At 49.6% G+C, this 25,908-nt stretch overlaps 1 protein-coding gene across 4 annotated transcripts; it reads right to left on the bottom strand.

Moving 5' to 3' along the window:
• Nucleotides 1-65: 65 nt before the first annotated feature.
• Nucleotides 66-25,659, bottom strand: PDPR (pyruvate dehydrogenase phosphatase regulatory subunit). 4 transcript variants are annotated; one of them, XR_014318338.1, is made up of 18 exons: nt 25,357-25,659; nt 22,795-22,928; nt 21,792-21,873; nt 21,540-21,703; nt 20,458-20,579; nt 19,315-19,432; nt 17,856-18,005; nt 14,843-15,035; nt 13,228-13,352; nt 11,427-11,582; nt 11,195-11,328; nt 10,658-10,806; nt 9,230-9,342; nt 8,768-8,862; nt 8,063-8,152; nt 7,626-7,808; nt 4,804-6,740; nt 66-825 (listed from the first exon to the last, which is right to left on the bottom strand). XR_014318338.1 is itself a non-coding variant. In XM_082769996.1 (17 exons), exons 1-17 carry the CDS (start codon nt 25,584-25,586, stop codon nt 6,336-6,338), a joined length of 2,643 nt encoding a protein of 880 aa, XP_082626122.1. In that variant the 5' UTR covers nt 25,587-25,659; the 3' UTR covers nt 66-6,335. The 4 variants fall into 4 exon arrangements, 2 of the variants coding, with proteins under 2 accessions (XP_082626122.1, XP_082626123.1); XR_014318339.1 differs by having other exon boundaries at nt 5,767-6,740; XM_082769996.1 differs by having other exon boundaries at nt 66-6,740.
• Nucleotides 25,660-25,908: the final 249 nt, after the last annotated feature.

The following is a 25,908-nucleotide window of genomic DNA, read 5'->3' as shown; positions in this document are numbered from 1 at the left end:
AGCCACCCGAGGACCAAGGGGTTTGGATGCTGACGGGTAACAGAAGGCTCTCGTGTAACAAAGCGCCCGATTCGGGAGTAGTTAAAACGCCTCTTTATTAATATACAAACCCAGCAACGTTGAAGCCAACCAAAAAAAATTAAATGAAGTGAAGCACGATATAAATACAGCACACGAAATAACACGGCCTCGGAGGCGAGCAGCGAGCTCACCCCTCTGTGTGCGCTGGGGAACCGCCGCCCCTCACCCCGCAGCTGGGCGCAGCCCTCAGAACCCCTCTGCCTCCCCCAAACCCCTCCGAGGCGGACCCCGGGGGGATGTTTCACAAACCCCACGGCTGAAGGGACTGGGAAGTGTCACCACGCTGCCGGGATCCAGCCGCTGGTTGCCCTGCGACGGGCGCAGCGGTCGGGGAAACCTCGCCTGGGCCGCCTCAGCCACGTCCATTGCACGACATTCACAAGCATAAGGCACTAGAAAGGGTTTTCTTGGTTAGAGCGGGGACTCAAAGTGAACTTGCCTCGGGTTCTAGCAGCTGGAGGATTCAGGGCTTGTTGCTGTCCGTGCGAAGCGGAGCATCCGTCGGTGGTGGCCGCCGGGTAACCACGCTGCTGGCGGGCGCAGCCGGCGTCAAGCACGTGCGTGGGAGGGTCAGCTGTCACCAGCTGGGCCAAAGCAATAAATATGAACCAGCACCGTCCCCCAGAGCCTCTTCTGTTATAAATCACCACTCCTCCTCACGGAGATGCCTCGCTCGGACCGGGCAGGGTGCCCAAACCGAGGCGACGCCAGCTCGGAAGCCATCCCGCCACCAGCAGCGCAGCCCTGGGACGAGCAGGAGATGAGGAGTCTCGGCCATCTGAGCACAAACGAGGTCCCCAGCACTGAGAAACCCTCGAACCTGCTACAGCACGAGCAACATCCTGAATAAACCCACTTCTGGAGAAAGAGGAACAGGCGCCGAGGCTCTGCCAAGGCTCTCCCAGCCTGCCCCGTGCGCCCCGAGCACAGCAAGAAACGGAGCGGCACGCACGGGCAGTGCACAAACCCCTAGCCAAAAAGCCTTAAGGCATTTACAAATATGTAAGGATTTGTTTTTTCCCTCCCTCAAATGCACTCGCTGAGGGCTCTAAGCACGCTACAATCACAACGTTTAAGGAAAAGTGTAAAGTGCAAAGAAAAATTCCCAACTGCTTTTCAGAGACAGCTTGGAGTCGCCTGGTGACGTGAATCCCTTCTCCCCCACGCCCCGTTTCCTGCCTGCGCATTAAAAACAACAGCAACAAAAAAAAAAAAAAAAGAAGCAACCAGCCCTAACAAACACTTACAGAAATGGTAGCTTAACACAAAAAAAGCATCCCGACGTGGGCAAAAAAAAAAAAAAAAAAAAAAAATCAAGGCGATCAAGTATGACAATAAAAACGTTTGGGAAGACAAACCCGAAGGTGAAGAAGTTTTTGCTGGACTCCACCAGCAGCAGCGTTCTGTTTGAAACAAGAAAGGCCTCTGCCCTTGCAAGCAATTTATTTTCCAAACATGGAAAACGGCTTTTATTTTTTTGGACATTTCCTCTCAAAATGTAAACGTTTTGGTTAAAGCGTGCTGGAAGGCTACGGGCAGCCCCAGGTGAGCGCTGCACCAGCACGGTTAGCCGCTGCCTGCAGGAACACGTCGGGGAGAAACGAGAGTTTTGGGCAACCCCATACACGCTCCCCACCACCTCCATCAGGGCACAGCTTCCTCCACCTGAAGGAGAAGCGGCGGGGGGAAAAAAGTGATGTCGGGAACCGTGCCCTGCTGCTTGGTTCTCAGCTAATGCTGCCCCGGCTCCGCCTGGAGCTTGCACTGCTCTAAACGGAGGATAGGATTAAAAAAATAGTGTTATTTTTCACCTCATCTGGCTCTCGGTCCAGATTCCTGCACAACGAGCTCTCCAGGCCCCAAGAAGAGGCTTGCAGGGGACGGGGCTGTAGTCCCAGAGCGAAGGCAGCTCCAGGCAGAGCCACAAGCCCGCGGGAGGCAGGGCGGTGGCAGCGCCTCGAAGCTGCAGAGCTGAAATTGATGCAAAGAGACAGATCTGGAGCAAAGCTGGCTCGGGCGATGAGGCGCCAGCAGGGTGAAGAGAGGAAGGCTGCGCACGAGAGGTCCCAGCACCCACCGAGCTGGGGGTGTCAGGGGAACAGCAACGAGACCTGCAGCAGCTTGAATACAGCAGGGGAAGGGGGAACACGAACCCAGGCTTACAGCAAGACCTGGAGATGCAGGCATGCAGCCTCTGCTCCTCGCCACTAACAGAGGAGCAACAACTGCCCCAGCACGGCCCATCAGATCTGGACACCGATATCAGCACGGAGCAGACGAGGAGGAATAAAGCCCAGCAAAGACAGAGGTGAAAAATCACCACAGCACACGCTCCTGGAACAGAGAACGTTTCCGAATGCGCAGATTTGATTTTAACCTCAGGCCACCAAAGACAAGCAATCGAGTCCTTCTCTAACACCACTTTTACTCCAGCGTTTCAGCACCCCCTCGGGGACTAAAAAATACGAGAGCTTAGGCAAGGACACAAGGGTAAGGCCACGTAGCACGCCTGGAGAAGTCATTGAGGGGAGCTGGAGCGGGCTGCCCACAAAGCGCTGCCTCTGGCGCCTGCTCCCCGCGCTCCTCGGCCAAGTGGCACCTTCCTGGCCTCCAGGGACACTGCACAGCAGGGTGGATGCAGCACTCTGTCAGCAATCCCACGCAAATATGGCTTTCTGGGGAAGAAGAAGCACACCTACAAGTGCCACGTGCACATTTAATGGTCATCACTGACGGGTAACACGGTTATCCTAATGCGGATTATGCTCCACCTCCGTATTTCAGCCAAAAAGATGAATTCCTTTCTCATACCAAACTCCAGCCAACCTCCCTTCAAGCCTCAGTCTTGGCAAAGGTGCCTGGATGGAGGAAACCTGCAGGGCTGCTCATGTAGGAGAAGCGAGACTCGGAGACCAGACACGGCTGCGACCACCACATGCGGTGTGCGCCCCGTCCTGCTGCTGCTGCTCCTGGTGCTGCTCCTGCTCCTGCCCATCACAGGCCCCCATCCCCTTCACAAGAGGGTGCTGGCTCAGTGTTTCCCATCCCTGCCCCGCAGTCCTACCACGCTGAACACGAACAAATCCCCTTTCTCAGCAAATCACAGCGTGTGATTTTGCAGCCTGCACCATCCGGCACTGTGGGTATTAAGCTCGTGTCGCAGCAGCTTCCAGAGGTCTGACGTCCAGTTTTCTAATCTCAAGTTGTACTGGAGGTGGTGACTCTTCAGTTGGTTTTGTTCTTCGTTTTCAAGCACCCTCCTTGCAGCCATCAGGAGGAGCCTTGCACCCCTGCTTCATGCCCTAGAAGAAAGCAGCACACTAGAAGCCCCTGGCTCAGCCCCAGCATCTGGCCCTATCCTAAAAGCTGCCATCCAGCTGTCCCCTCGGCTGCCACCCGAGCTGGAGAAGACAGACGACTCGGGGTACGGCCAGAAATCCCTGCCAGAAGTCACAGACTAATCTCGAGCAGCAGCTGAAGCCTCCAGGTTCAGACACGAAAGAACCAGAACTCGTCACCGGGAGAGCAGGAGCAGGCAGCTGCGAGCCGCAGGACTGCCAGCTGCCAGCAGCCTCCACCAGCAGCCTGCCGCTGCAGAGCACTGCCGTACCTCCCGCACGATGCACGTTTATTCTTGTTCTCTGCTCCTGGTTACCGATAGATCTAGACACAAAATAAACCTGAGCAGTCGTAACGGCAGAAGGAGCTCACAAAACACCATTTTTGTTGTCAGGACTGCTGTGGGAAGAGAAAACCGTATCACAAGTTATCTGAGGAGTGAAGGGGAACCTATAAACCAGGGGAAAAAAATCACAAGGAGGAATATAACCTGGCTGCAACTGAAGTGATGCTTCAGCACCGAAAGGACACACGCTGCTGACCTTTTGGTTCGCTCTGAACTAATTATAACTCGCCAGAGTGAGTGGTTTAGCTGAGAACTCTCCAGCAGCTGCTTTCAGTACTTCAGCCTGCCTCAGCTAGCACTTGGTGTCACTTGGTGTCCTCCCAGGGAAGCCTCTCATGTCCCTCCAGCGACAACATGTGGCACAGGCATCCTCCTCGAGAGCCCCAGTGCATGATTTTCAGGTAACATGCCAGTAGGGTAGAGGTCCTCCTTGCTACGTGCATCCAGAACAGGCACAGTGGGATCATGACATCTCTCCATGCACAAAAGGACTGATGTTAGTTTGTTGATGTCTCATCACCCTTTCATTTCATCCCTTTATCCTAATACACCAGGCCCAACTTCAATTCGGAGAGCAGCACCCAGGGATTTGGGAAGCCTGGGGAATTTTTGCACGTCCATTTCAAGTTTAGTTTGAAATCCCTAAAGAGGCCAGATGCTACAAAGGAATTCACCGTTTACAAAGGAGAGCACGCTCAAAGAAGCAACATCTACGTCCAAGCTCCTAGCCCACTAGCTTGAATCCTTCCTTCTCCCTTCATCCTATGCCCTGCCCTGATCCTCCACGACTGTTTCACAGCTTCTGCGTCTCCCTGAATGGGGGAGCTTGCTCTGACAACTTGTTTTTAAGGTGTAAAGGTTTTTCCCTCCACGCTTCTTGCCTTAGGGCCATCCAGTTCCTTTTGTGTGCTGAGAACATCTCCATCACGAGCTGGTAGAGCAAAGACACGACCTAAAGCAACTAAAGCAGCAGAAAACAAACCCAAAGCCACAACTTGCAGAGGTTTCGAGCTTGTATTTACACTACTGATGCTCACCAGTTAAGTGGAAAAGAAAATGCCCCACGAGGTTCTGGATTACAAAGCGATCCCCATGCTGCCAGAGCTGGCCTCCGTGCAAGGCTGTGATTAAACTCCCCAAGGATGCTGGCATCAGCAGCAGCGGGAAGACGATGATGAGTGTGTGGGTGCCAGAGGCAGAGAAAACACCCAGCAGGTCTCCTTCCAGTAAACAGAGAACGGCTTCGGTTCTGATTGTGCTCACATTGGGAAGGGAAGGGCGTAAATCCGTGCGGTACAACTCAGCACTCCCCGTTTTCTTCAGCATCAGTGCTTGAATCGGAGCACGCTGACACCCCGAGAAGGGGTGAAGCCCCTGAACCACCTGAAGCAATTCGGAACCCAACTTCCACAGCCCCAAACTCCCTCTTTCACTCCCTTCAGGCGAGGTACTACAAAGAGAAGTGCAACAGATTTGAGGAGAGAACAGAAGACACCTTGCTGGAGTCCTGCAGGAGCTGCTGAGCTGCTGTCACCACCAGAATCCCCCGTGTTTCTCGGGGTCGTCCCAGCCCCACAGGTGAGATGAGCGCTGCGGGGTTTTCCTCTAGTTTTGGAACAACCAAAGTCAGCCAAAACCACAAGATATCATCCTCTCCTGCTGCTCAAGTTCCATAAACACACACAGGTTTTACATGAAACCCTGCCAGACAAGCCTGATGGAGCCACACACACACAAAGGAAAGTGAAGGAATATTCACAGAGACTGTACACTGTGCAGCTGAAACAGAAGCAGCATTTCAACAGTGCTATGAACATTAAACACTAACATCTGCCCTTGTTAGAAATCGGTATTTTTGCTAATAAAAAACCCAGCCCTGTTCCTTTACTGAAGTCAAACACACATGCTGCTCTTCGGCTGTATTTATATAAGGCCGTCTAGCTTCAGCGACCCCAGGCAAAAAAAAAAAATCCAACGGGAACAACACCAAAAAAACTTACCAGCACTACTGTCACCCCAGGGATCTGATGGTTAAGCCTACTCGACTCCCTGGTAGGGAAAAAAGGTGGATAAATGGTGAACAAGCTGGGTGATAACCCAAACCTGTCCGCTCGCTGCTGCTCACGCGGCGCTTCGCCTTGTGCCAGTGAGGTAGCTGATCAGACTATTGCTGCGCGCACCAACGCACCGACCCCTCTACAAAGTGGTTTGTGGGGAGCAAGGGGAAGTCCCAGCCTTCAGCCGAGGGGCCAGAGAAGGGCTGCAGTCCGCAGGAGGTCTCCTGGACCCTTCCCGTGTTGGAAGTTCCTTCCCGTGAAGGAGTTCCCCTTCACCCACCGTGGCGCGGGGGAGCCTGGCAAGCGAAGGGCTGAAGGAGGGAGACGGGCAGGGTTGAGAAAGCTCGAGAGTTAAAAGTTTTAAAATATACAAAATGTAACACGCTGGAAAAAAGTTTAAAAGTGGCAAGACGAGAAAGGAAGAGAAAGAAATACGCGGGGTGAGGAGAGAGGACTGGGAGATGGTGGCAGGAGACTCCAGCCTGGGATGAGGAGCAGGGGTGTGCTCAGCTCTACTCCCTCTGGTAGCCGCTCAGTTCCACCTCGTCCTTGCGGCGCCGCTGCGTGAAGAGGGAGCTGAAGGGGTAGAGCTTGGCTTTGGCCTGGAAGCGCTGCCCGGCGATGTCGATCTCGTACTCGCCCTGGTTGATGAAGTCGGTCGTCACCACCAGCTCCTCGCCCGTCTTCTCGTCGAAGTGGTGCACGAAGCCCAGGCAGACGTGGCGCTCCAGCGTGTAGCTGTAGGCGCTGCTGGTGGTCTTGCCCACGTAGCGGCCGTTGCGGAAGATGGGCTCGCCCCACCAGGGCCAGAGGTCCATGTCCGTGTCGTGGTCCTCGAGGATGAACATGGTAAAGCGCTTGTACACGCCGTTCTGCTTCTGTTCCAGCAGCGCTTCCTGGCCGACGAACTGCATTCCCTGGGGAGGGAAGGAAGCATCAGCTGATAAAGGAGCACGGCACCTGCTGAGCTTTAACAGACAAACTTCCAGCACAAGGTCAAGGGGAGCTTGGAAGTCAGCAGGGCAGGCTGCTTCTGCGCACAGAAAGCCCAGCTCAGACACAAGTTTCTTGTCACGTTTGTTGTTCCGGATGCTAAATGTATTAACGAATTCAAAATATTTGTGAAGCGGACCCTTAAATTCATTCTAGTTTTTACCACAGTGAAAACCACTGTAGTTTTCACCACTTGTCTGGTCCCAGAAGTCTACCACATTTCATAAACCAGAGAAAACATAGCCACATAGCAAATTTGTGTCCCTCATCAGTGCATTTTCCTCTCTGACTTGTCTCATACAAGCATTTGTTTTGGCTCGTACAAATACATAAGAAAGAAGGTAACAAGCAAGTGGCAGAGATGGCACCTGTCACCGCAACCGAGCAGGATACAGCTCGTACAAATACAGTACAAATACACTGAAACAGAACAGCACGGAGAGCTCCTGTCCCTGTCTGTCCTCATATGTTTTTAACTTCATTAAAAGCCAGCCTGCGCACCAGGTGGCATTTGCTTCAGCAGACCAGGAAAGCAGCTGGGATAAAGAAACCTGAGCACTGAGCACCTGTAAGGTACCCAGCACCCTGCCCTAAAGCAGGACACCACATAAATCGCTGGGAGTGCTGCCCAGGGAGGAGGGCAGAATATTTTTGGTATTTCTACCACAAATATTTCTTTACAAAGCACAAGGACACGGGTTATAGCTATGCACTCACAGCTCCATCAGAAGAGTGACACATCCGTGGCAGCATTTTCACCTCTCCCACCCGTACCCCCTGCTGCAGGAGGTTTCAGCCTCCCACCGTACCTTATCCAGCTTGACCTGGAACTCGCGTCCACACTCCATAGGAGTGGTAAAGGCGTCCAGATCCTGGCCCCAGAACGCAAAGAACTTCTCGATGCGCAGGCTGCGGAGCGCGTAGTAACCAGCGTTGCGGATGCCGTACTTCTGGCCCATGTTCATCACCTCGTTGTACACGTGGAGGGCGTACTGCAAAGGGAGGGTGAGACACAGAGCTGCAGACAGACACCAGGAAAGAGCGACAGCATCTGACACACCACCGCTGATGTTACTGTGCCCAGCCTCTGGAGCACGAGGTCTGGCCAGCCAGAGCACTAGGCAGAGCAGGGAAACTCCGCTGGTATAAAACAGACACTTTGTGACCCTGAGTCAGCATGGAAAGTGTTCCTGATTATGCATGCAAGCAGCTGTTTTAATGAGCTGAGGCTATCACGTACTCTTACCTCTATGGGAATATAAAGCATGAATCCAGGTTCTCCTGTGTGAGTGATACTCATCACACGGATGCCGTTAGCATAGCCCACGCTCATCTCCTGCAGAATCAGAGGGGGTGAAAACATCCAAACTGGAACACAGCACAGAGATCCAGGAGGAACACAGTAATACATAATGCAATCCACACCCGTCAGCCCTCTTCCCCTTCCTCAGGCAGTTCACCACCGGCACATGCTTCTGAGGAATTTAGTGTAAAAATCCAGACTGCAGTACCCAATATCCAGGCTTCTCAATCACTTGGTGATAAGCCTTCAAACTAGGTCAGGACAAAGGCTCGTGTTCTAAATACAAGATGGAAGCTGAACTGCAGCTACCTTCCCAGCCTTTCACCACGACAGGAGACAGACTCCAGAGACACTGATCCCAGCTGCCCCTCAGATTGATGCTTTCTTAACTGATTACGTCAAACATGCCAAGCCTACAGCAAGCAGAATACTGAAAACAGATTTGTATTTACCTATAAATTCAGCAAGTAGAATCCAAAGAAAATAGGTAACAAAGTGAGCCTAACAAGTACATGACCAATCTAGCTCAGCTACTGCAGTGCATCTATACATAACTTCACCTCTAGCCACCCAAAACATCGTTCTACCCCTTCTTCCACGCATGCTTCAAAAAACCTAGCAGAGCGAGGAGGAAGCACAGCCACTCACCTTGCAAAAGAGAGAGGGAAAGTGCTCTGGAGTTATGGGGGCATACGACAACTCTGACAAGACATCCACAGCACGAGGGCCTATCAGGTTCAGAGCTAAGGAGAGGAAGGTAACACCATTAGGATGAGACCAGAGAGGTCTTACCTGCTGTCTAACTTGCATATATGAACTAAATGATTTCTGTTTCTCTTTGGGAAGTTAGGAGCTGTGGAAAGTCTTAAAGTTCACTGAAAGAACAGGTTGTGTCATCAGGCTGTCTCCTGACAGTCCATGTGAAAAGAAAGCTGCCTCCCAGCTCACGGCTTGCTAGAAGGCAGTCTGAACTGATGCTTTCATCCAACTGTTTGGAAAAGAGACCCAGCTGCCACTCTGGAGAGCTTAAATGATTGATTGGCACGCAGCACAAGACACCATTTGTGACTTCGGGCTGCAGAGCAAGGCCTGCTTTCAGTGATTTCCTACCTGTGTACTTCCAGGTCACATCTTCCATGGTCAGGTTGCTGTCGTTAGGCAAGCGGTTCTTCAGCCAGGCCCAGCAGTGGACTTGCTGGTCAGTGGGGGAAATCATGAAGAAGCTGGAAGAGAAAAATCAAAACCAAGAAACAATGAAACTTGACAGGCACAGGATGATTCAGTTCATTCTTTGTCCGCAAACTACTGGAGCCATTCAGCAGCTTCCAAGATAACACCAGACCAAAATAAGCCGGTTTACAAAAACCACGACTGATGTCTCTGGATCAATACCACCACATCTGTCAGGACAGGAAACCTCAGCCTGCGAGCATTACCAGCAGCCTGGGGACAAGAAGGCAGCAGAAGGACCAGAAGCAGAATGCGGGCAGCTCTGCAGGAAGTTCACAAGGTAGCCCCAAAGTCAGAGTCATTTTGCAGACTGTATTTACAGCTCTTTGAGACCAGTGATTCTGGCTACTCTCGACGGTCAGAAGAGTGCTTCATTCTCAAAGTAGTTTCTTGTTTCAGTCGAACTCTTTCCCTACACAATGGTGGTTATTATTACCAGTTTCCGAAAACAGAACTCCACTTGATATGTGAAAACAAGCTAGTCTCTTTCATGCTGACTGCGAGTTGAAGTACATTATTGACAGAGATAATATCTGCAGCAGTGATTAACAAGGAGGAAAGCTACCAGTTTCACACAGAGGCAGACAATGCTTTTAAACAACACATGAATGCAGATGGAAGAGAAAGAGAATGAAAAGCTGCTTCTAATTATAAGAGCAGCAGAGAAGAATGCTCTCACACCAATACAAGGACAGCATACATAGAAAATGGTCTAGGGAAATGAATCCAACACTTGGCCGGGACATACCCGTGAAATAGTTTTTAAACACGAGGGTTTTTTTCTAATTAAATGCCAAACAGAACCCAAGTTGCTTAGTCTAAGGATGAGATCCTGTGATCATGTCAGTTTGCACCAGAGAGCATAAGAAAGAACCCCGGGTGAGTGCAGAGCTGAGAACTCGAGTAATGACACCACAAGGCAAGTTGAAACACTGAAAAAGAAATGTTTCAGCACGGTACTCCAATGAAAAGACTGGTCAGGAGCCAGTGAGCAAACATGTTTAGTTTGCTCTTTAAATGAATACTTAAGCAATAAAGTAATGACCGGAACAAATTTGCCAAAAACAAATTTGTCTTTCAATTGAGAAATTCAACATCTGAAGGCCAAACATTTTGTAGAAACCTGTACTTACTGATGTAGGGACTACAGATAAGTTTGGGAGCTCCCTCTCGTTTGAGCTACAGAATTAGGGATGAGTGTAGAATGGAGACTTTCCTTTTTTCCTTACAGGGCGTGGGGGTGGAATTTATGATCTTCATTAAGAGGTTCTCAGAGGCTGCTGATAAAGATGCAGTCTGCACACCTACCTGCGTTTGCTCAGCCGTGCAATGCTGCAGTCATTCTCATAACCTCCTTTCTCATTGAGCATGCCGGTATGCACAACATGCCCAACTGGCACATCCAGGTCGTTTGAGAAGAGGTATTGCAGACTCTCCAGCGCCTGGTCTCCCGTGGACTATGGGAATTGAAAGGGAGAGCAGGCAGATGAGCTGTCTGAGCGACACAAATTAACTGGGGCAGTTTAAGACTGCATCAGCGTCCTGACCCAAATTCTTTCAATTCACATTGATAGGGACACAAACATCTCAAGCTTAATAGGAGACAACGGTCACACAGTGCCGAAGGTCAAATCCTATTTACAGACCAAACTGGTATTTCTATGAAGTGGGCCCTCAACAGACAAAAGGCAATCTCAGGTAAATATTTGTTGCAGCCTGAATCTGGCCGTACAGCCTAATTTCTCTATCTATCCCTCAACAGGACTTGGAGGAGTTTGAACGCAGCCAACAGAAAATAAAGACCACCTCTGCAAGCTGATGCCTTGCCACCGCCTGGGTACTTACACTTATTTCAAACTTGGTGAAAGATGACATGTCAATGACACAAACTGCTTCCTTACAGCACTTGACTTCTGAACCCACGATATCAAACCAGTCCGGCTTGTAAAAGGTTTTGCTCTGATCCAAATCCAGCAGATCTAACGCAAGGAAGAGTCAAAGGGCAACTGATAAACCAAATGAACTACAATCTAATACATCAATCTGGATGCACTAGCAGAATAAAATGCAATCTCACCTTTCCCAGGTGGGACAAAGTATTTGACTCTTTCAAACCCGTGCTTCTCCATCCACCTGGCTCCCTGGGCATCCAGACGGTCATAGAGCGGGGAGGTGCGCAGCTGTCTGCCGGTCTGGAAGTCCCAGCGGGGAACCTTCAGATCACACATGAGGGCTGCAGTGGTCACAGAGATATGTTATTAGGTTAAGTAGTGATTGTTACCTAGGATTTTACTCCGGATTACAGATACGCATTCTTACTACACCCGAACCACCAATGAAATTCCCTCAAGACAGTTTTGACTTCTCCATTTTTTGAAATCAGCAAATCTCTTTTGATCCATTTATAGCTACACTAAATCAGAGCAACAAGATTTGCACAGAACACTTATATTTGTAGATACTCATGGTCTCATGACAATACTGTCAACATAACTTACCCAAACTCTCTATTTTCCATGCAGCCATGCTGACTAGCATTAATTATGCATGGTTTTTCCCTGACGGCACACTGCATCAGACACTGATCATTTAGACAATACCAGTAGCGGGGTAGGGAGCCCACTGCCACAAGGATCATCCACCACCTCCTTAAACACTGGCAGCTCAGCTTTTTCTAATTACTGAAGCTCTTCCAAATGTCTCCTATACCTTTTCAGCCATTCCATAATATTCTAATTTAGAAAACAAGTTACCCTAATGAATGTTTAGCATTCTCTCTGGTTGCCAGCAGGGAGTAGAACTCAAGGATGCTTCTTTACAAACGTTAAGCTTCTACATAGGGCACAAATTACTTAAAACTGATGCTGAGATAGCCTAGTATTTCTTACTGAACAATTCTGTTTGTCTTTGCCTCCTAAGTAATGATTTTATTGTCATTACCTGGTATTGGCACTGCTGAAAGAGCAGGTAGAGGGAAGAATGGATTATAGTGGGAATGTAACACCAGAAAAAATGAATACAGTATTTATCTTGTAAAAATTAGACTGATTCCTTAGCTATCTAAACCTCTAGAATCAAGATCTACATTGGAAAGCCACTCTAGAGTAATGCCAAGAGTACAAACTGATTTTTCAGGGAAGAAAGGTCAAAGTGTAAGGTCTTTATTTCCTGAATATACCTAGAATCAAAGCTTTACCCAACTTCTCTGCTTTCACCTGAACACGTTTTTAGTTTAGACTTGGTGTTCAAGTAACTGCTCTTCTTTTGCAACTTACGCTTCTATTTGAAACTTAAAAGAAAGAATTGTCCACATTATCTCAGGACAGATAATCAAACAACAGGAGGAAATTATGCACGGCTTTACACAGGAACAATGGCATCTAAGATCTATTCTGCAAGGCATTTATCACCAACTCGGGCAAGAGAAAGCAGAGTATGTTCTACCAAGACTTCTTGAATGGCATAAGATAACTAGATCACATACTGCTACGTCAGAAGTGATGGCATTTTCACGCTATACTGATGTGCAAACAATAACAGTGTTTGATACAGTGTAGTATTTCTTGTTAAGATCTTGGTATTGTTTTATTAGGCTGGAGTCCTACACAGATACACACAAACCTCCTCCTTATGGGAACATAAATAAATAGGAAAGAGCACCCTACCAACAGCATCTCTTTCAGAAAAGCTAGCAGGAATGCTGCTAACAAAGCAGCCAGCCTTTGCCTTCTTCTGGGAAGGAACTGCCTTGTCCCAGGGGAGGCCAGGGGGAAGGACGATGTTTCTCAGGGTGGTGACACTTGACAGAGGACAGACAGCACAGCAAAGAGCAAGTCTTGGACATCCTGGTGAGCACTGCACGCAGAGACCTCACTTACGCATTACTTCCATCACACGGTGACGGAGGAAGGTGCGACTGCTCTGCAGAGTACCAAAGCGTTTCAAGTCCAGAGGCCAGACGTTTTCTGACGGATAACCATTTACCATCCACTCTGCCAGGTACCTGATGGAAGCAGTAAAGAAAAACCAAGAAGTCAGTCAGTGTCTTAAAGAGTTTAGCTTTGAAGTCATAAGCAAGGCAATTTGGACATGAGAACTTCTCGCAGCAGGGATAAAACAGAACTAACATGGTATTCTGAACACTAGCTGAATCTGGAAGGCTTTCCCATTATAAAACCCAGCCAGCAGCTTTCCAAATTACTCATTTCCCATTAGGATAAAACGCACAGGGCAGCAGGACACATGGTCAACAAAGCCAGGGACTGGACAGGCAGCCTGGCTGACACTCAGCCTACCCCACACAAAGGAGCGCTGAGCACATTTAGGTTGGAGTTAGGAAGCTGACTGCTTTGTCGTTTTTCAGTACCTGGTGTAGGCTCAGCCACAAACCATCAGTGACAGCGTTCATTTCAGCACGAGGGACCAGCCAAGTTATGTTTAGCTACACTTCTAGCAGTGAAGGAGGAAGGCATGCTCCAGAGCTAAAGGACAAAGGCAGCTCAGACAAAAGCAGAGCAGAAGGATCTGTTCACAGTCAGTAAACAGAAAAACAAAGGGGTTTGAGACTGATCATTAAAAGTTACATTAGCAAGCTAAGCTGCTTATTTTGAGGCTGTAGCAACAAACAGTCAAATAACGTTTTACCCTCAGAAGTGATTTTGATTCTCAAATAACCTTACTGCAAAGATTCTCTGTACTTCCATGTTATTTATGACAAAGAAAAATCACCATTTCCTTCTCTGCTGAGTTAAATTATTGGACAGACAGAAACTAATGGAAACAAGTGCAGATACTAACACTTGCCATGAAAAATGAGCAGCTTGCTAAGAAGGCTGTACAGCAGAAGGGATGCTGGGTTGCCAAAACCAAATGGCAATCAGAGAAAGCGATGATCATTTTGCAAGCAACTTTGCTGCTGGGATCACACTTACATGCCTGTCAAAGTATTTGCATTAACACAGGAATTGGAGCGTACTGGGAAGTGGCTACATCCCTAGCTCGCTGGCAGAGGACATTTAACTGTATTGGCAGCACCTGGCACCACACACACAGTGCTTTATCTGCTTTAGATTCACTCTCTTTTGGAGAAATTAATTGTTGTGTCAGCTTGAATGCTCTAAGGACTTCAGCCAAATAATAAATTAAAGGGATCGTGGAGCAGAGAAGATGAGGGACTGTGTGCTTTGTTAAGCTTTTCTCTCTTCCAGGTAGAAGAAAGTTTGGACCGGTTAGTCCTCAGGGAGCTCCCTTGATCCCCAGCAGGCTGCTGGTGACTGAGATGTGCAGGGTAGGAGAAGAATCCAGCACAGAGCTGGAGCACACACAGGACTGCTCTTCCCTGTGACTCAAGCTGGAGACAAAAGCGTCCTCTGTTGGTAGCAGAGGGGAGGTGACAAATACTGACCAGAACATGTCACACAGAAGACTCATCTGAGCAGTCTTTTTTCTCGGTTAAAACCTTACTTACACACCAAACGGTGATAAACCACTTACTTGCCTGCTCCCCCACCATAAGAGATACCAGCCGAGTTCATGCCAGCCAGGACGAAGTAGCCGCGCACCGTGGGCGACTCGCCCATGATACACCGCATGTCTGGCGTGAAGGACTCCGGGCAGTTCACGAGCTGCATGATCTGCAGGGCCTCCAAATCCGGCATCCTGCGCAGAAGGGAACTCAGGAGCGGCTCTGGGATGGAGACAAAAGACAAAAAAGCTTTCAATCTCAAAGCACTTCAGCATCAAAGCAGAGAGCGTGCTGGTGTCTGAACAGAAGGGAACACATTCGCTGGCTGAACAGTGTGCTGGCAGAACAGAAAACCTCAAACTACTCAAACCGGATCACCATTTTTCACACAGCACACCATAAAAGCAGCCCCACTGATTCAGACCAGTGGTGAAGGTCTGAGTCTGCAGCTGATTCAGGCCAGTGACACCTTCCCCAGCAGTAATGTGTTCAGCTTTGTTAGGGAAAGCAGCAAGGAATGGATACCTAGCGAGGAGTAAGAACAGACAAATCTGTATGACACTGGCCCCACACATCCTGCCAGCCTCTGCTTACCTTCAGCAGTTTTCCTAAACCCCAGGAGGTTTTCCCTAAATACTAAGTGGTATTTACCAAATACTAACTGGTATTTGCTAAACACAAAAACAATATTTAATAAATGCTAGCTGGTATTTACCAAATAAAAATAATATTTACTAACTAGTAAATAGTGTTTACTAAATAGCAACTCTTAGCGGATCTCTTTTCCAGACTCGACCAGTCTTCCCCAAAACTCCTGAGAACACCTTGCAAGGCTGCCAAGGAGATATCCACACATCCAGTACTTGTGGTGAGAGGAATCACTGAGTTTGAAACTTAAACTCAATTAACTTTTTGATGGCCCCCAGCTGGCACAATAGAAGCAGCAGAGAACAGGAGATCCCCATCTAGAGTGGGATCTCACTCAACATTTCCTAGACCTCTGTTTACCTCCCTCTGGTCATCTCTTCTTTCTTTTTTTTTGATCCCTGCCAGTCAGTCATCCCTCTCTTGGGAGCTGCTCCAAGCCCCGATCAGCTTCTAGCCGCTCTTTCACCAGTAAGATGACACCCTCTGCAGAACACCTCTTATCTGGCACGCCAAGGATAGGGAGCTGCGTGATGATTTTATTTTCTGCTCCTTTCCTAATAACTCCTTTATTTTTGCTTTGCCAGCTACTGAGCTGACACCTTCACAGAACTAAGAGAACCCCGAGGTCAGCTCAAAGCCCGTTGTTCTGTGCGGTGAAATGAAGAGCACTCCCCAGCAGACACACCCTCACACACTTGCGTCACTTCACATTTATCCTCATTGAATTTCCTTGCCACTTTATTGCCCGGTCACGCTGGAAAGGTCCTTCGGCAATTCACAGCCTGATATTTGAGAGCTTTAATAAAAGGGTAAGCTGTCTACTTTGATCTTCTTGCCCAGGAGTTCCCTCTGCACCGTACCCTAGATTAAAGTCCCCAAAATTCAGCACTAGTTACATTCCTCAGTTTTACACACAAGCTCTGAAATATTCAGATTCCACGTCACCTAAGAAGTCACAAGCAGAAGCCTGCTGAACTGCTCTTTCTGATGCCTTGTAACTCCCCAGGGCCTGTTGTTACAGGCTTCTTTTTTCCTACTGATAAAAAGAGGGCTCAGTTCTAGACTTGTTCTTACATCCAGCCCAACATTTCTGCAACAGTACAGGCTATTTTAAACTCTAAAGGTGTTCCAATCAGAGAGATCAGAGCAGGAACACGTGAGCCCAGGAACTGCAGCCCTAGAAGAGGATCAAATATTGGCTGAGTAAGCTCTGACTGCTCAGCTACTCTGCATGTTTGAAGTGATAAAAAGGTAACGCTGGAACTTAGCGTGCAGCTGCTTCCGAAACCTGGGCAGTTTGCAGGTGCCAGCAAGCAGGGCTTTGCCATTCCAGCAGGATCTGGAAGACCAAAGAGGAGGTGGGTGCAACGCGTAAGCAGCTCGTTAGGGAAGCTGCTTTTCAATCAAGTCCGCAGTCATCTGCAGGTCTAAAAAACTTCTGCCGTAAGCCAGCACAGAGCTGCAGCCCATCCTGCCTCCACCCCATCTTAATTGTTTATGAAACCCATATATCATCTCTCAGACACAAAAACTAAATCAGTTCAGCCAGGGGAGCAGCTGGATGAACACGCTACCGTTGCAGAAAGACAGCAGGGAGTCTCACTGAGCCTGGAGACACAGGCAGAGATGGGTTCATGGGGGAAGCAAAGAGCTCTGACACAGGGCAGAACTGGTTCCCTCAAATAAAAGGGGAATCGAAGGCACACAGAACTTATGAGGCATATGAGAGGGAAAAAATGGGACCTGGAGGCCATGCTATATTCTTTCCTACAGAAAGATCCCTCCATATAAAAAGATTTATACAGAATATCGAACCAGAAACAAATAATATAGGAAGAGAAAGAACATCTGGAAAGGACCAAGCCACCACACTGCTGATGGTGGGATGGATGGAGTCTGGGAAGCAGCACCAGCGAGTTCTGCTCATGATTTCTGCTCATGATTTCCTCCACTGGAAATGCACTTGGCAGGCAGTGCTGAAAGGAGCCGCAGAAACGAAATGCCACAGCTGCATGGCGGGTCAGGAGTGCTGATCTACGGTCACAAGAGGAGCAGCACGTGGTGCTGACAGCCCGAAATCAAACGCAGGGGGAGAAGAGCGTTGGAAAGTTCACGCAGTACGCCACTGCGCTAGAGGAAATAAATACAAGCTAAAGGTTAGCGGGTGTTTTTAAACACTGCAAAGATGTTGACGCAGTCCTTGGTTAAGTGGTTTCATGCAAATTACTGACAAATGAAGAAATTAATGAATTTGAGAGAACATTCACCCTTCTCACGCCTGTCAGAGAGAGGCAGAGAGACGCTAGCTGGTCTCTAACAGCCTGTCTCATTGCTAACTGCCTTCTGCTGAAGCCACGTGCTTTATTGCTGCGGGCATCTCCCCCCCGAACATACCAAAATGATCCCAATCTTCCTGGAGGTTCTGAATCTCCAGCTGGTTCCGTCCCTCCGTGAAAAGAGGCTTGGGGTTTTTCTCAAAGCCTCCCGAGAGGATGCCGCCCTGCCAGTTGCGGATGTAGATCCTGCCATCGGGGTCTACGATAGCTGCAGAGGAAAGAAAAGAGGTGGGAAAGGAGGTGAGAAGGGGCAGCGACCTCCGGCCATCTCACAGGCACTAGTGACAGGCTCTGCTGCCAAGCTAGCAGCCCGCAGCAAGGACCATTTCAGTCCCCCCAGCCCACACCTTTATGCTGCTTCTGGTCCTCACGTGGCCCCCTGGTGTGCTGGTTTAGATGCCTAAATCAGCATCAATTCCCATCTCAGCCACGCAGGTTAACTTCTGGGCAGCACAAGAAACTGAGGAGAATCTAAAGGGCACCAAAACCAGCAGGACAGCAGCATCAGGAGCAGGAAGACACAAGGATTTGCATCCCTGGTGGCACCAGCAGACTGTTATGCTGGCTTAAATCCACTGGGAGTGCACCCAGGACCAGACCAAGAGACGTCCTGCCCTCCCCATCTTTCCCTTCATGTATTAAAACAGTTCAAATTAACGGGGGTGGGTCACTGAACCAGCCTGCTGCAGGCCACCAGCACAACGACAGCGGGCAGCAATGGGGTGAGGGCAAGCAGTCAGGTCAGGATTGCTTCTTCTGGTGGCAGTGTCAACTTGGAGCACTTAGACTGCACCTGACATGTTTCAGAGTGATTTTTTCCCCATGTACAGAAGAGCTGTGAACATATATACATTTAAGTTGCTCTAGAAAAGTAAAAGTGAAGCAGAGAGTCCAGTGAGAGAGCTGCATTCCTTGGAGAACATATATATGACTCCCTAGAAGCAGAAACTCTTACTAAAGACAGAACAAATAAGCAAAGCTCCCTACTTCCCCACCACACTTTTCAAACAGAAGGGCTTTTATTGAAGAGATCCAAAAGCCAGAACATGGGGGAGGAGCAATTACCTCAAGTGCTTGGGTTGCCCCTACAGCTCATAGACATGTAAATGCCATTGTAAAGCCTTAGCTTCAGTTGGAGGAAAGGAATAGATGGGCCATTTGGGGACAGCAGCCTGCAAGGAAAACACAGTGCCAAGGCTAGCACCCTCTCCAGCCCACAGCCGCAACAATCCGAGTCTCAGGCACAGCAGCTAGCCAAGCTAGAGCCAAGGTCATTCACCTGCTCTGCTGACAAGCTCTGGAAATCAATTCCTGCAGCAAAAGCTTTCCCAACAGTAAGGAAACAGATACCACTGAAAGAGGATATTCAAAGCAATTCAGCTAGAACACACTTCACAATTGCAATTGAGCTGAGAAGTGATAGTCCTTCGTCGGCTGTTTTGTCATAACACAAGTCACCTTGGAAAGGAGGATGTAATTCATCGAGGAAAGTGGAAAAAAAGCTGAAGAACCCTTACTTGGTACGCTGCTTGCCAGAGGTTCCTTCAAAGGATGTGTCAGGAGGTAGAAGTGCTCGCAAGCGTGGAGCGGGATGCTGACTGGTTCGTCCCCAGAGTGGCCCAACTCGTAGGCCCACTGCATTTACAAAACAAAACAAAACCAGGATGTAAAAGAAGAAAACTAACTCCAATGAGAAAGGCGGGAGAAAAGCATGCAAACCGATTATCTCTGTGGGTCTGCTTTCAAAAAGGCCAAATAAGAAGTTGTTCAGTGCCCTAAACCTTAAACAAAGACATTTGTTTTCTGCTTTCTTAGAATTTGAGCTATCTGGGGCAAAGACTGTTTTTGTGTTCCCCATGTAACGTCTAGAAAAGCAGGACCCTGGCTCCAGCCTAGGAAGCATCAACATAAAACATGAAAGAAAAATAAGATTCACGTGCCACAGCCAAGGTGCCTGTGGTGCTGCCAGGGCCCCACACTGAGCAACAGCGGCTGTCAGGTGGATCTGCATGGTGGAGAAGCAACAATAGAAAGATAAAAAAAAGCAGAAAGTGACTTTTTTGTGTGTGTCAGGAGGGTGAGCCCACCATGAGACCCCACGCCCAGCAGCGCAGCAGCAAGCTGCAGGGCTCCCCCAGCCTTTGTGCCGAGCACACAGCCACCTCCGCTGTCCTCCCTCAGGGCCCTGCTGCTCTGACTTGGAGCTACTCCAGTAAAGCAAGCCAAAGCACGAACCATCATAAAGTCAAATAAAATGAAAATGAAGAAAGAGCACGTGTTCATTCATTTTTCTAATAAAGGAAACGTTTTTAGAATCCTATACCCAAGCAGCTGTAACTCCGCAATTTAGAGCAGAGGTTTTTCAGAGATGAAGAGAGACAACACTAAAAAAGGGGGACCGCAAGGGTTTCTTTAGCATACAACATGCAAGAAGTCAGGTGGGGGACTACTATTATCCTCTTCTGGCAGTCTGATCTAGAACAACAACATTCTTCGGGACAAACTGTTGTGGACTGGCAAGAGGCTTGCCTAGTCTGGCAGAAAGAAAGCACTTTCCTTTTTCTCATTTTTCTTTCTGGAATTCCCTTAAAGATTTCCTTTAATAGCACAGCTGCATCCTAACCAAAGGGAAAAAGAAAGACAAGCTTGAATAATCCTACCTGGCCAGCACAGTTGACAAAGTACTGGCACTGAATCTTCCCTCGGTCGGTCTCAACTCCAGTCACACGGCCCTTCTGGATCAAGACATGACTGACACTCGTCCGTTCGTGAATCTGGACGCCTGAAGAGGACAAAGTCAGCACATCACAAGTCTTCTTTCTACAGCTACTAACATCAAACCCTTAAGCTCCATTTAAAAGCTAATTTTCTCATAAAGACAAAAGTTTCTACGTTTTGTGCAACCATTCTTAAGGGAAATCCTGTAAAACAGCATGCATACAACTTCATTATGTAAGTGATAAGTTTATGAAGAAACACAGTATTTTTTCCCCACTTCTAGATGACAGACCCCAGTATCAACAACAGAGGAAAAAAAAAAAGTGTAAACCACAGATTTCTTTTAATTACAATGCCTTTATGTGATCAAGTCTGTTGTTGTGGATTGCAAGACTGCTTCTTTCATGGGAAATCAGTTATTTTGTGAAAAACTAAATTAGCAGTAAGCAAAATAAAGCTGGACAAAAAGAAACTAAAAGCGGTATCTTCCTCAATAGCTTCTTCCAGCCTGATAAACTTTCATCCTTTGTGTACCTCACCTCCGTTATCAAAGTAACTTTTAGACCACTTCAGTCTGCCAAAGTGCTACACGAACAGCATTTACTACTTCACTTCCAAAGCATGTATGCCTAATGAAGTATTCCACAAGGAGCCAGTCAGATCTTTTCACTTCAGATAATTAAAACTCTTTTGATGTGTAATTTTGAGCCAGGTCCTATGAAGGGCTGTATTTCTGATGAAGCAGTGTGTGCTTATTCAGAGAAATATGTAACTAGCAAGTACGACAAACTGGTGCTTGATCCATCACATCAGTCCCCTAAAGATTCAGTATGTGAAAAAAAAATAAATCAGCCTGATTATTGAGAAAAAAGGGATTTCAAAGAATACAAACCATATAGAAACAACCAACTTTTGGCCTTCAGCACTTAGCTAAGATCCCCAAACAGATGCAAGCCATCACTTCCTTTACTGGGAAGAAGGTAACTATCAGGCAGGAGAGCACCAGGAGACAAAAATCTCGTACCATTCCGTGAGGCAGCAGTCGCCAGAGCCAGACTGACGTTGGCAGAGGACACGAGTGCATCTTCTGGCACATACATGGCCCCCACAAGGTCGTGGATGTTGATAAGCGGGTGAAGCTGCGCCACTTGCTTCGGGGTGATAATTTCACACGGGATCCCCATTACACTGCCACAGAACACAAAGAAAATGTCGTTAGCATTGCAGGAGAGCTGATGCAAACGTAAAATGGGTTTTATTTCCTGCTTATACGTACTTCAGCGATGAAGCAATGCGTTTCAGAGAGATTAGTCGGTCCTGAGTCTGAGCCAGTGATATAGAGCCTGTCTTCATGTACCCTGTGACAATCACCAAAGTCAAGTCAGATTTGGACAGGAGCTTGAATTCCTTTTAATTTCAGACCCGTTGCTTTAATTAATCGCAGACCCGGTGCTTCCACTACTCAAGAGCCAGGAAACCCCAGATCCCCACGTAACTTTAAACATTTATCAGCCAGTAATCAAAAATTGCATTAGTCAACTTTTCCAAAGAGCACTTCAGTTCTGACTTGGGCTCTAACACTCCTTTGCACTGCATTTACTCAGGCTTATAAAACAGAGCCTACACATGGTATCTATTAAAAGAGAGAGAGGTTACTGGCAAAAAGGTGAAAATGAGATTGAATACACAGAAAATTAAAACCTCAACAACTAAAGGACGACATTTTGTGACTCCACCACCTGTAATAGTTTAATAGTAACCTTAATTACAGGCACTTTTATTAATCCGTGTTGAGTTTGATGTGTATCACAAGCCTTTGCCAACAGCAAACTTTCCGTGCTCAAGTTCTTCATCCCAGGCACATGCCTGAGCATTTCGGAGGGAGAGGGGGAATTTCAATACAGTATTTCCAGGGAGACACTAGAGTAAAATATCTTGCTTTGTCTGGGCTTTAGAGCTGCTGTGAAGCTTTTTGCATTTCTGAGAAGCGAAACAGTGCAGAAAATGGGTCACTTGCTCTCGTCTCTTTTTAGTGCCCTTGTGAACAAAAATCCCCTACGTTTGTCCAAGCTACAGACGGCAGCTCGCAGGCAGGTCTGAGCACCTGACACCCTTCCTCCCAACCCTCCAGTCAGATCACTGATGCTCTTTTGCATCTGATTTGATCCAAATTCATTATTTTGTTTTGAGCAGGAGCCACCAGCGCTCAAGACACTTACTTCAGGGCCAGCACTTCGACCCGACCTCCCAAAGGTTACCCGGTGCTCACCCCCCAGTACCTGTCTGCACGCCCGTCTCTTGCTCCAGCTGCTGGTACAGCTTGTTGGAGTAGTCTGCCATCTTCAGCTCGATGGACACGTGCCTGGCGGTGCTCACGATGCCCGCACAGAAGCGGGTGGTACCGGCAGCCAGTCTGCAAGGTAAGTTGAAAGAAGGCCTCAGGCAGCTGACGGGCAGGGAAGCCAGCACGGCTCCCCAGGAGGCTGCCCCAGAGGTTTCTGATGGCACAAAACACCCACCCGCTGCCCCCCGCACCCATCAGACCACGACTGCTCCCTTTGTCCAGCTGTAAATACCACCACAGTCAACTTGAAAATCAGTTGTGCCCCTTGGGAGAACCCCTAAAGCCGTACGGTGGCTGATGCAGGGGTAACACAACAGCAGGGATGCTTCTGCTTTACCTCGCTTTTGGAAAAACCTTCTGTTCCAAACCCACTTCTCTCTAACTTGTCCTAACCGCTCGCATCTTTCAAAGAAAGCACTTAAAAAAAAAAATTAGCAAGCCAAGCTGCCTACCTGATTGCTTCTTTCTCCAAAGCCGGGTTTCCCTCAGAGCAAAATTAACTTGGATTCCTTTGAGCCCTGCATCTCTGCAGCTTGCACCAAGTCCCTTTTAGCGTGCAGCAGCTATGTAGAAGCACATTTCTTCCCCTTTTTAATCTGCCCTTCAGGCACTGCCCACCTAGCTACCTGGGGAAGGGCTTCCACAGCGAGCCCTATAAAAAGCTCAGCAGCAGGGTTACATTTAAGCATTTCTCTCCCACTGCTTCCACGCCACTCGTGGCCACCTTCCCTGCTGCTCAAGCCACCCCGCGCTGCTCCACTCGCTGACCTCTGGCCTCGCAGCACGCCCTCAGGAAACCCAACACGAGCACCAGCTGCGTAAGGCATTCCCCTTGCTACACCCCTACAGCCGCAGCCAAAACTGCTGCAGCGGGGCTTTAAGCGGGCTCACCACAATCCTAAACCGCTCCTGGAAACGCGGCGGTGTTTTTCTGTGGGCACACGTGTGTGGATTGAGCTCGGAGACCTCCGAGGGAGAATTCCCTCTGCTGGCAGCTGCCAAGAGCCTGACGCTTCCCAGCCAGGCGACGCCAAGCAGCCGGAGCTCCCTGCTCCTGGAGCTCTGAGCTTCCAGCCCCACTGCGTGGTGCCCAAGGTCCCAAAATGCTTAATGAAGGCACCAAAACAAGCACATCCAAACCAAAAACCCGAACAGGCACGGGCTGGGCAGTCAGCTCCCAACAAGACCGACGTGCTCTGCCATCTCTCCAAGCCACGCCGTGTTTCACATCATTACCTGTGAGTAAAGCACTGACAAATGTGGCTGGAGCTGCTGCCTCTTGAGCCACCCCTACTGGCAGCTGTCCCAACCTCTGGGGCTCAGATCTGCACGGATGGGCAGGAGGTAAATCGAAACCTCCTTCAAATACAAACACATGTACAAAAAACCACGAGCACCTTCGTTGACTCCACCGTTTCCTGTGCCTACATGCAAGTAACTTCAACATTCATGGCTGGGAGTCTGCAGAGAAAAGTTTAGGTGAAGAAAATATCCCCTGCTTCTCTGCCTAGGGGTCAGCTGAGAACTTGGTGGCACTGTAACAGTGGCTGAGCACAAGCTTAGTGGGAGAAACAAAACCAAAAACGCTCAGATTTCACATCCTCAGTTTGTGACCTCTTGTCTTGCACGGAGGCTTTGTCTTTGCACTGTGCATTACCAAAACACCCCAAAACATCAGGGTTTGGCAGCAGGGGTGGCCCTGTGAGAAGAAGTCAGCTGGGTCTGGCATGGGACGGCCCCACTTCCAGCCAGCCCCCAGAGAGACACCCACAGGGCAGCACCGGGCCCTCAGCAGCACCTCTAGGAAGGCAGGCTCATGGGCAACAAACGCCAGAGAGATGGAGCAGGAGCAAAAAGTAAACAAGGAAGAGATGAGGAAACCCCAAAGGCAGGGAGAAGGTGGAGAAGAAGGTCCAGGTGCTGGAGCAGGCATTTGCTGCAGCCCGAGGAAGGTCTCACAACAGAGCAGATGGATACTTCCAGAGGAACTGCAGCCCCTGGGCAGCTGCAGCAGGTTTCCCTGGAGGGCTGCAGCCCGCGGCAGAGCCTGCAGGGGACCAGGAGGAACCAGGGCAAAAGCAGGAGAGGGAGAAGCCACCGTGAACCCCCCGGCTCCCCTGTGAGGAAAGGAGCGGGCAGAAGGCTGTGTAGGGCAGGAACAAAGCTGAGGACAGGCCAGAAGAAAAGGAAAGCTGTTCTTCTAACATTTCTGCTTCTCCCTACGTGGATATATTTTGATTGCCAACACACCAATTACTTTCCCCTGCGTTTCTCTATTTCACCCCGGGCAGTGCGGGGCTGCCCATGGCCCTGTGCCATGAAGCAGCACCAAGCTCCGTCAGCGACGGTCTGTCTGAACCCACCACGGCTGCGGCACTCAGCAAAGAGGCAGAAATGCCAGAAATAAACACGGAAATGACAGAAACCGCTACAGAAATGACAGAAACACCCGGAGAAACGCCTCCAGGCCCGCCCCGCTGCAGCCCGCAGCCCCTACCTGCCCTGCTCCAGCAGCACCACGTCCCTCCAGCCCAGCTTGGCGAGGTGGTAGGCCACCGAGGCGCCCACCACGCCTCCGCCGCACACCACCACCTGCGCCTGGCCCGGCAGCGGGGCCGGCGGCGGCGCCTCGGAGGCCGCTGAGGTGCTCCGCGGGCAGCGGGCGGCCCCGCTCCAGCGGGAGGCGGCCGGGCGCCACCGCACGTCGGACAGCAGCCGCAGGAACATGGCAGCGGCGGCGGGGGAGGCCGGGGAAGGGGCGGGAGGGGAGCGGGGAGGGCGGCACCGGGCCCCGCGGCCCCCTCACGGCCCCGCAGCGGGCGGCGGAGGCGCCGCTGACCTTCCGCGCTTGACGGCAGGCGGCCGCCGCGCTTTACGGCAGGCGGGACGCGGCGCGACAGGCGGCCGGGGTCGTGAGGCACGGCCCGGCGCGGGGAACAGGGGGCGGGGCTACTCGCACTTGGCCCCGTCCCCTATTTGCATAACCCCACCCACCAACCACATTAGTTTCTCGTCCCCTATTTGCATAACCCCGCCCACCAAGCACACG

The sequence above is a fragment of the Aythya marila genome (assembly GCF_965140915.1).
Source record: "Aythya marila genome assembly, chromosome: 12".
Lineage (NCBI taxonomy): Eukaryota > Metazoa > Chordata > Aves > Anseriformes > Anatidae > Aythya > Aythya marila.
This window is presented reverse-complemented; position numbering and strand designations above follow the sequence as displayed.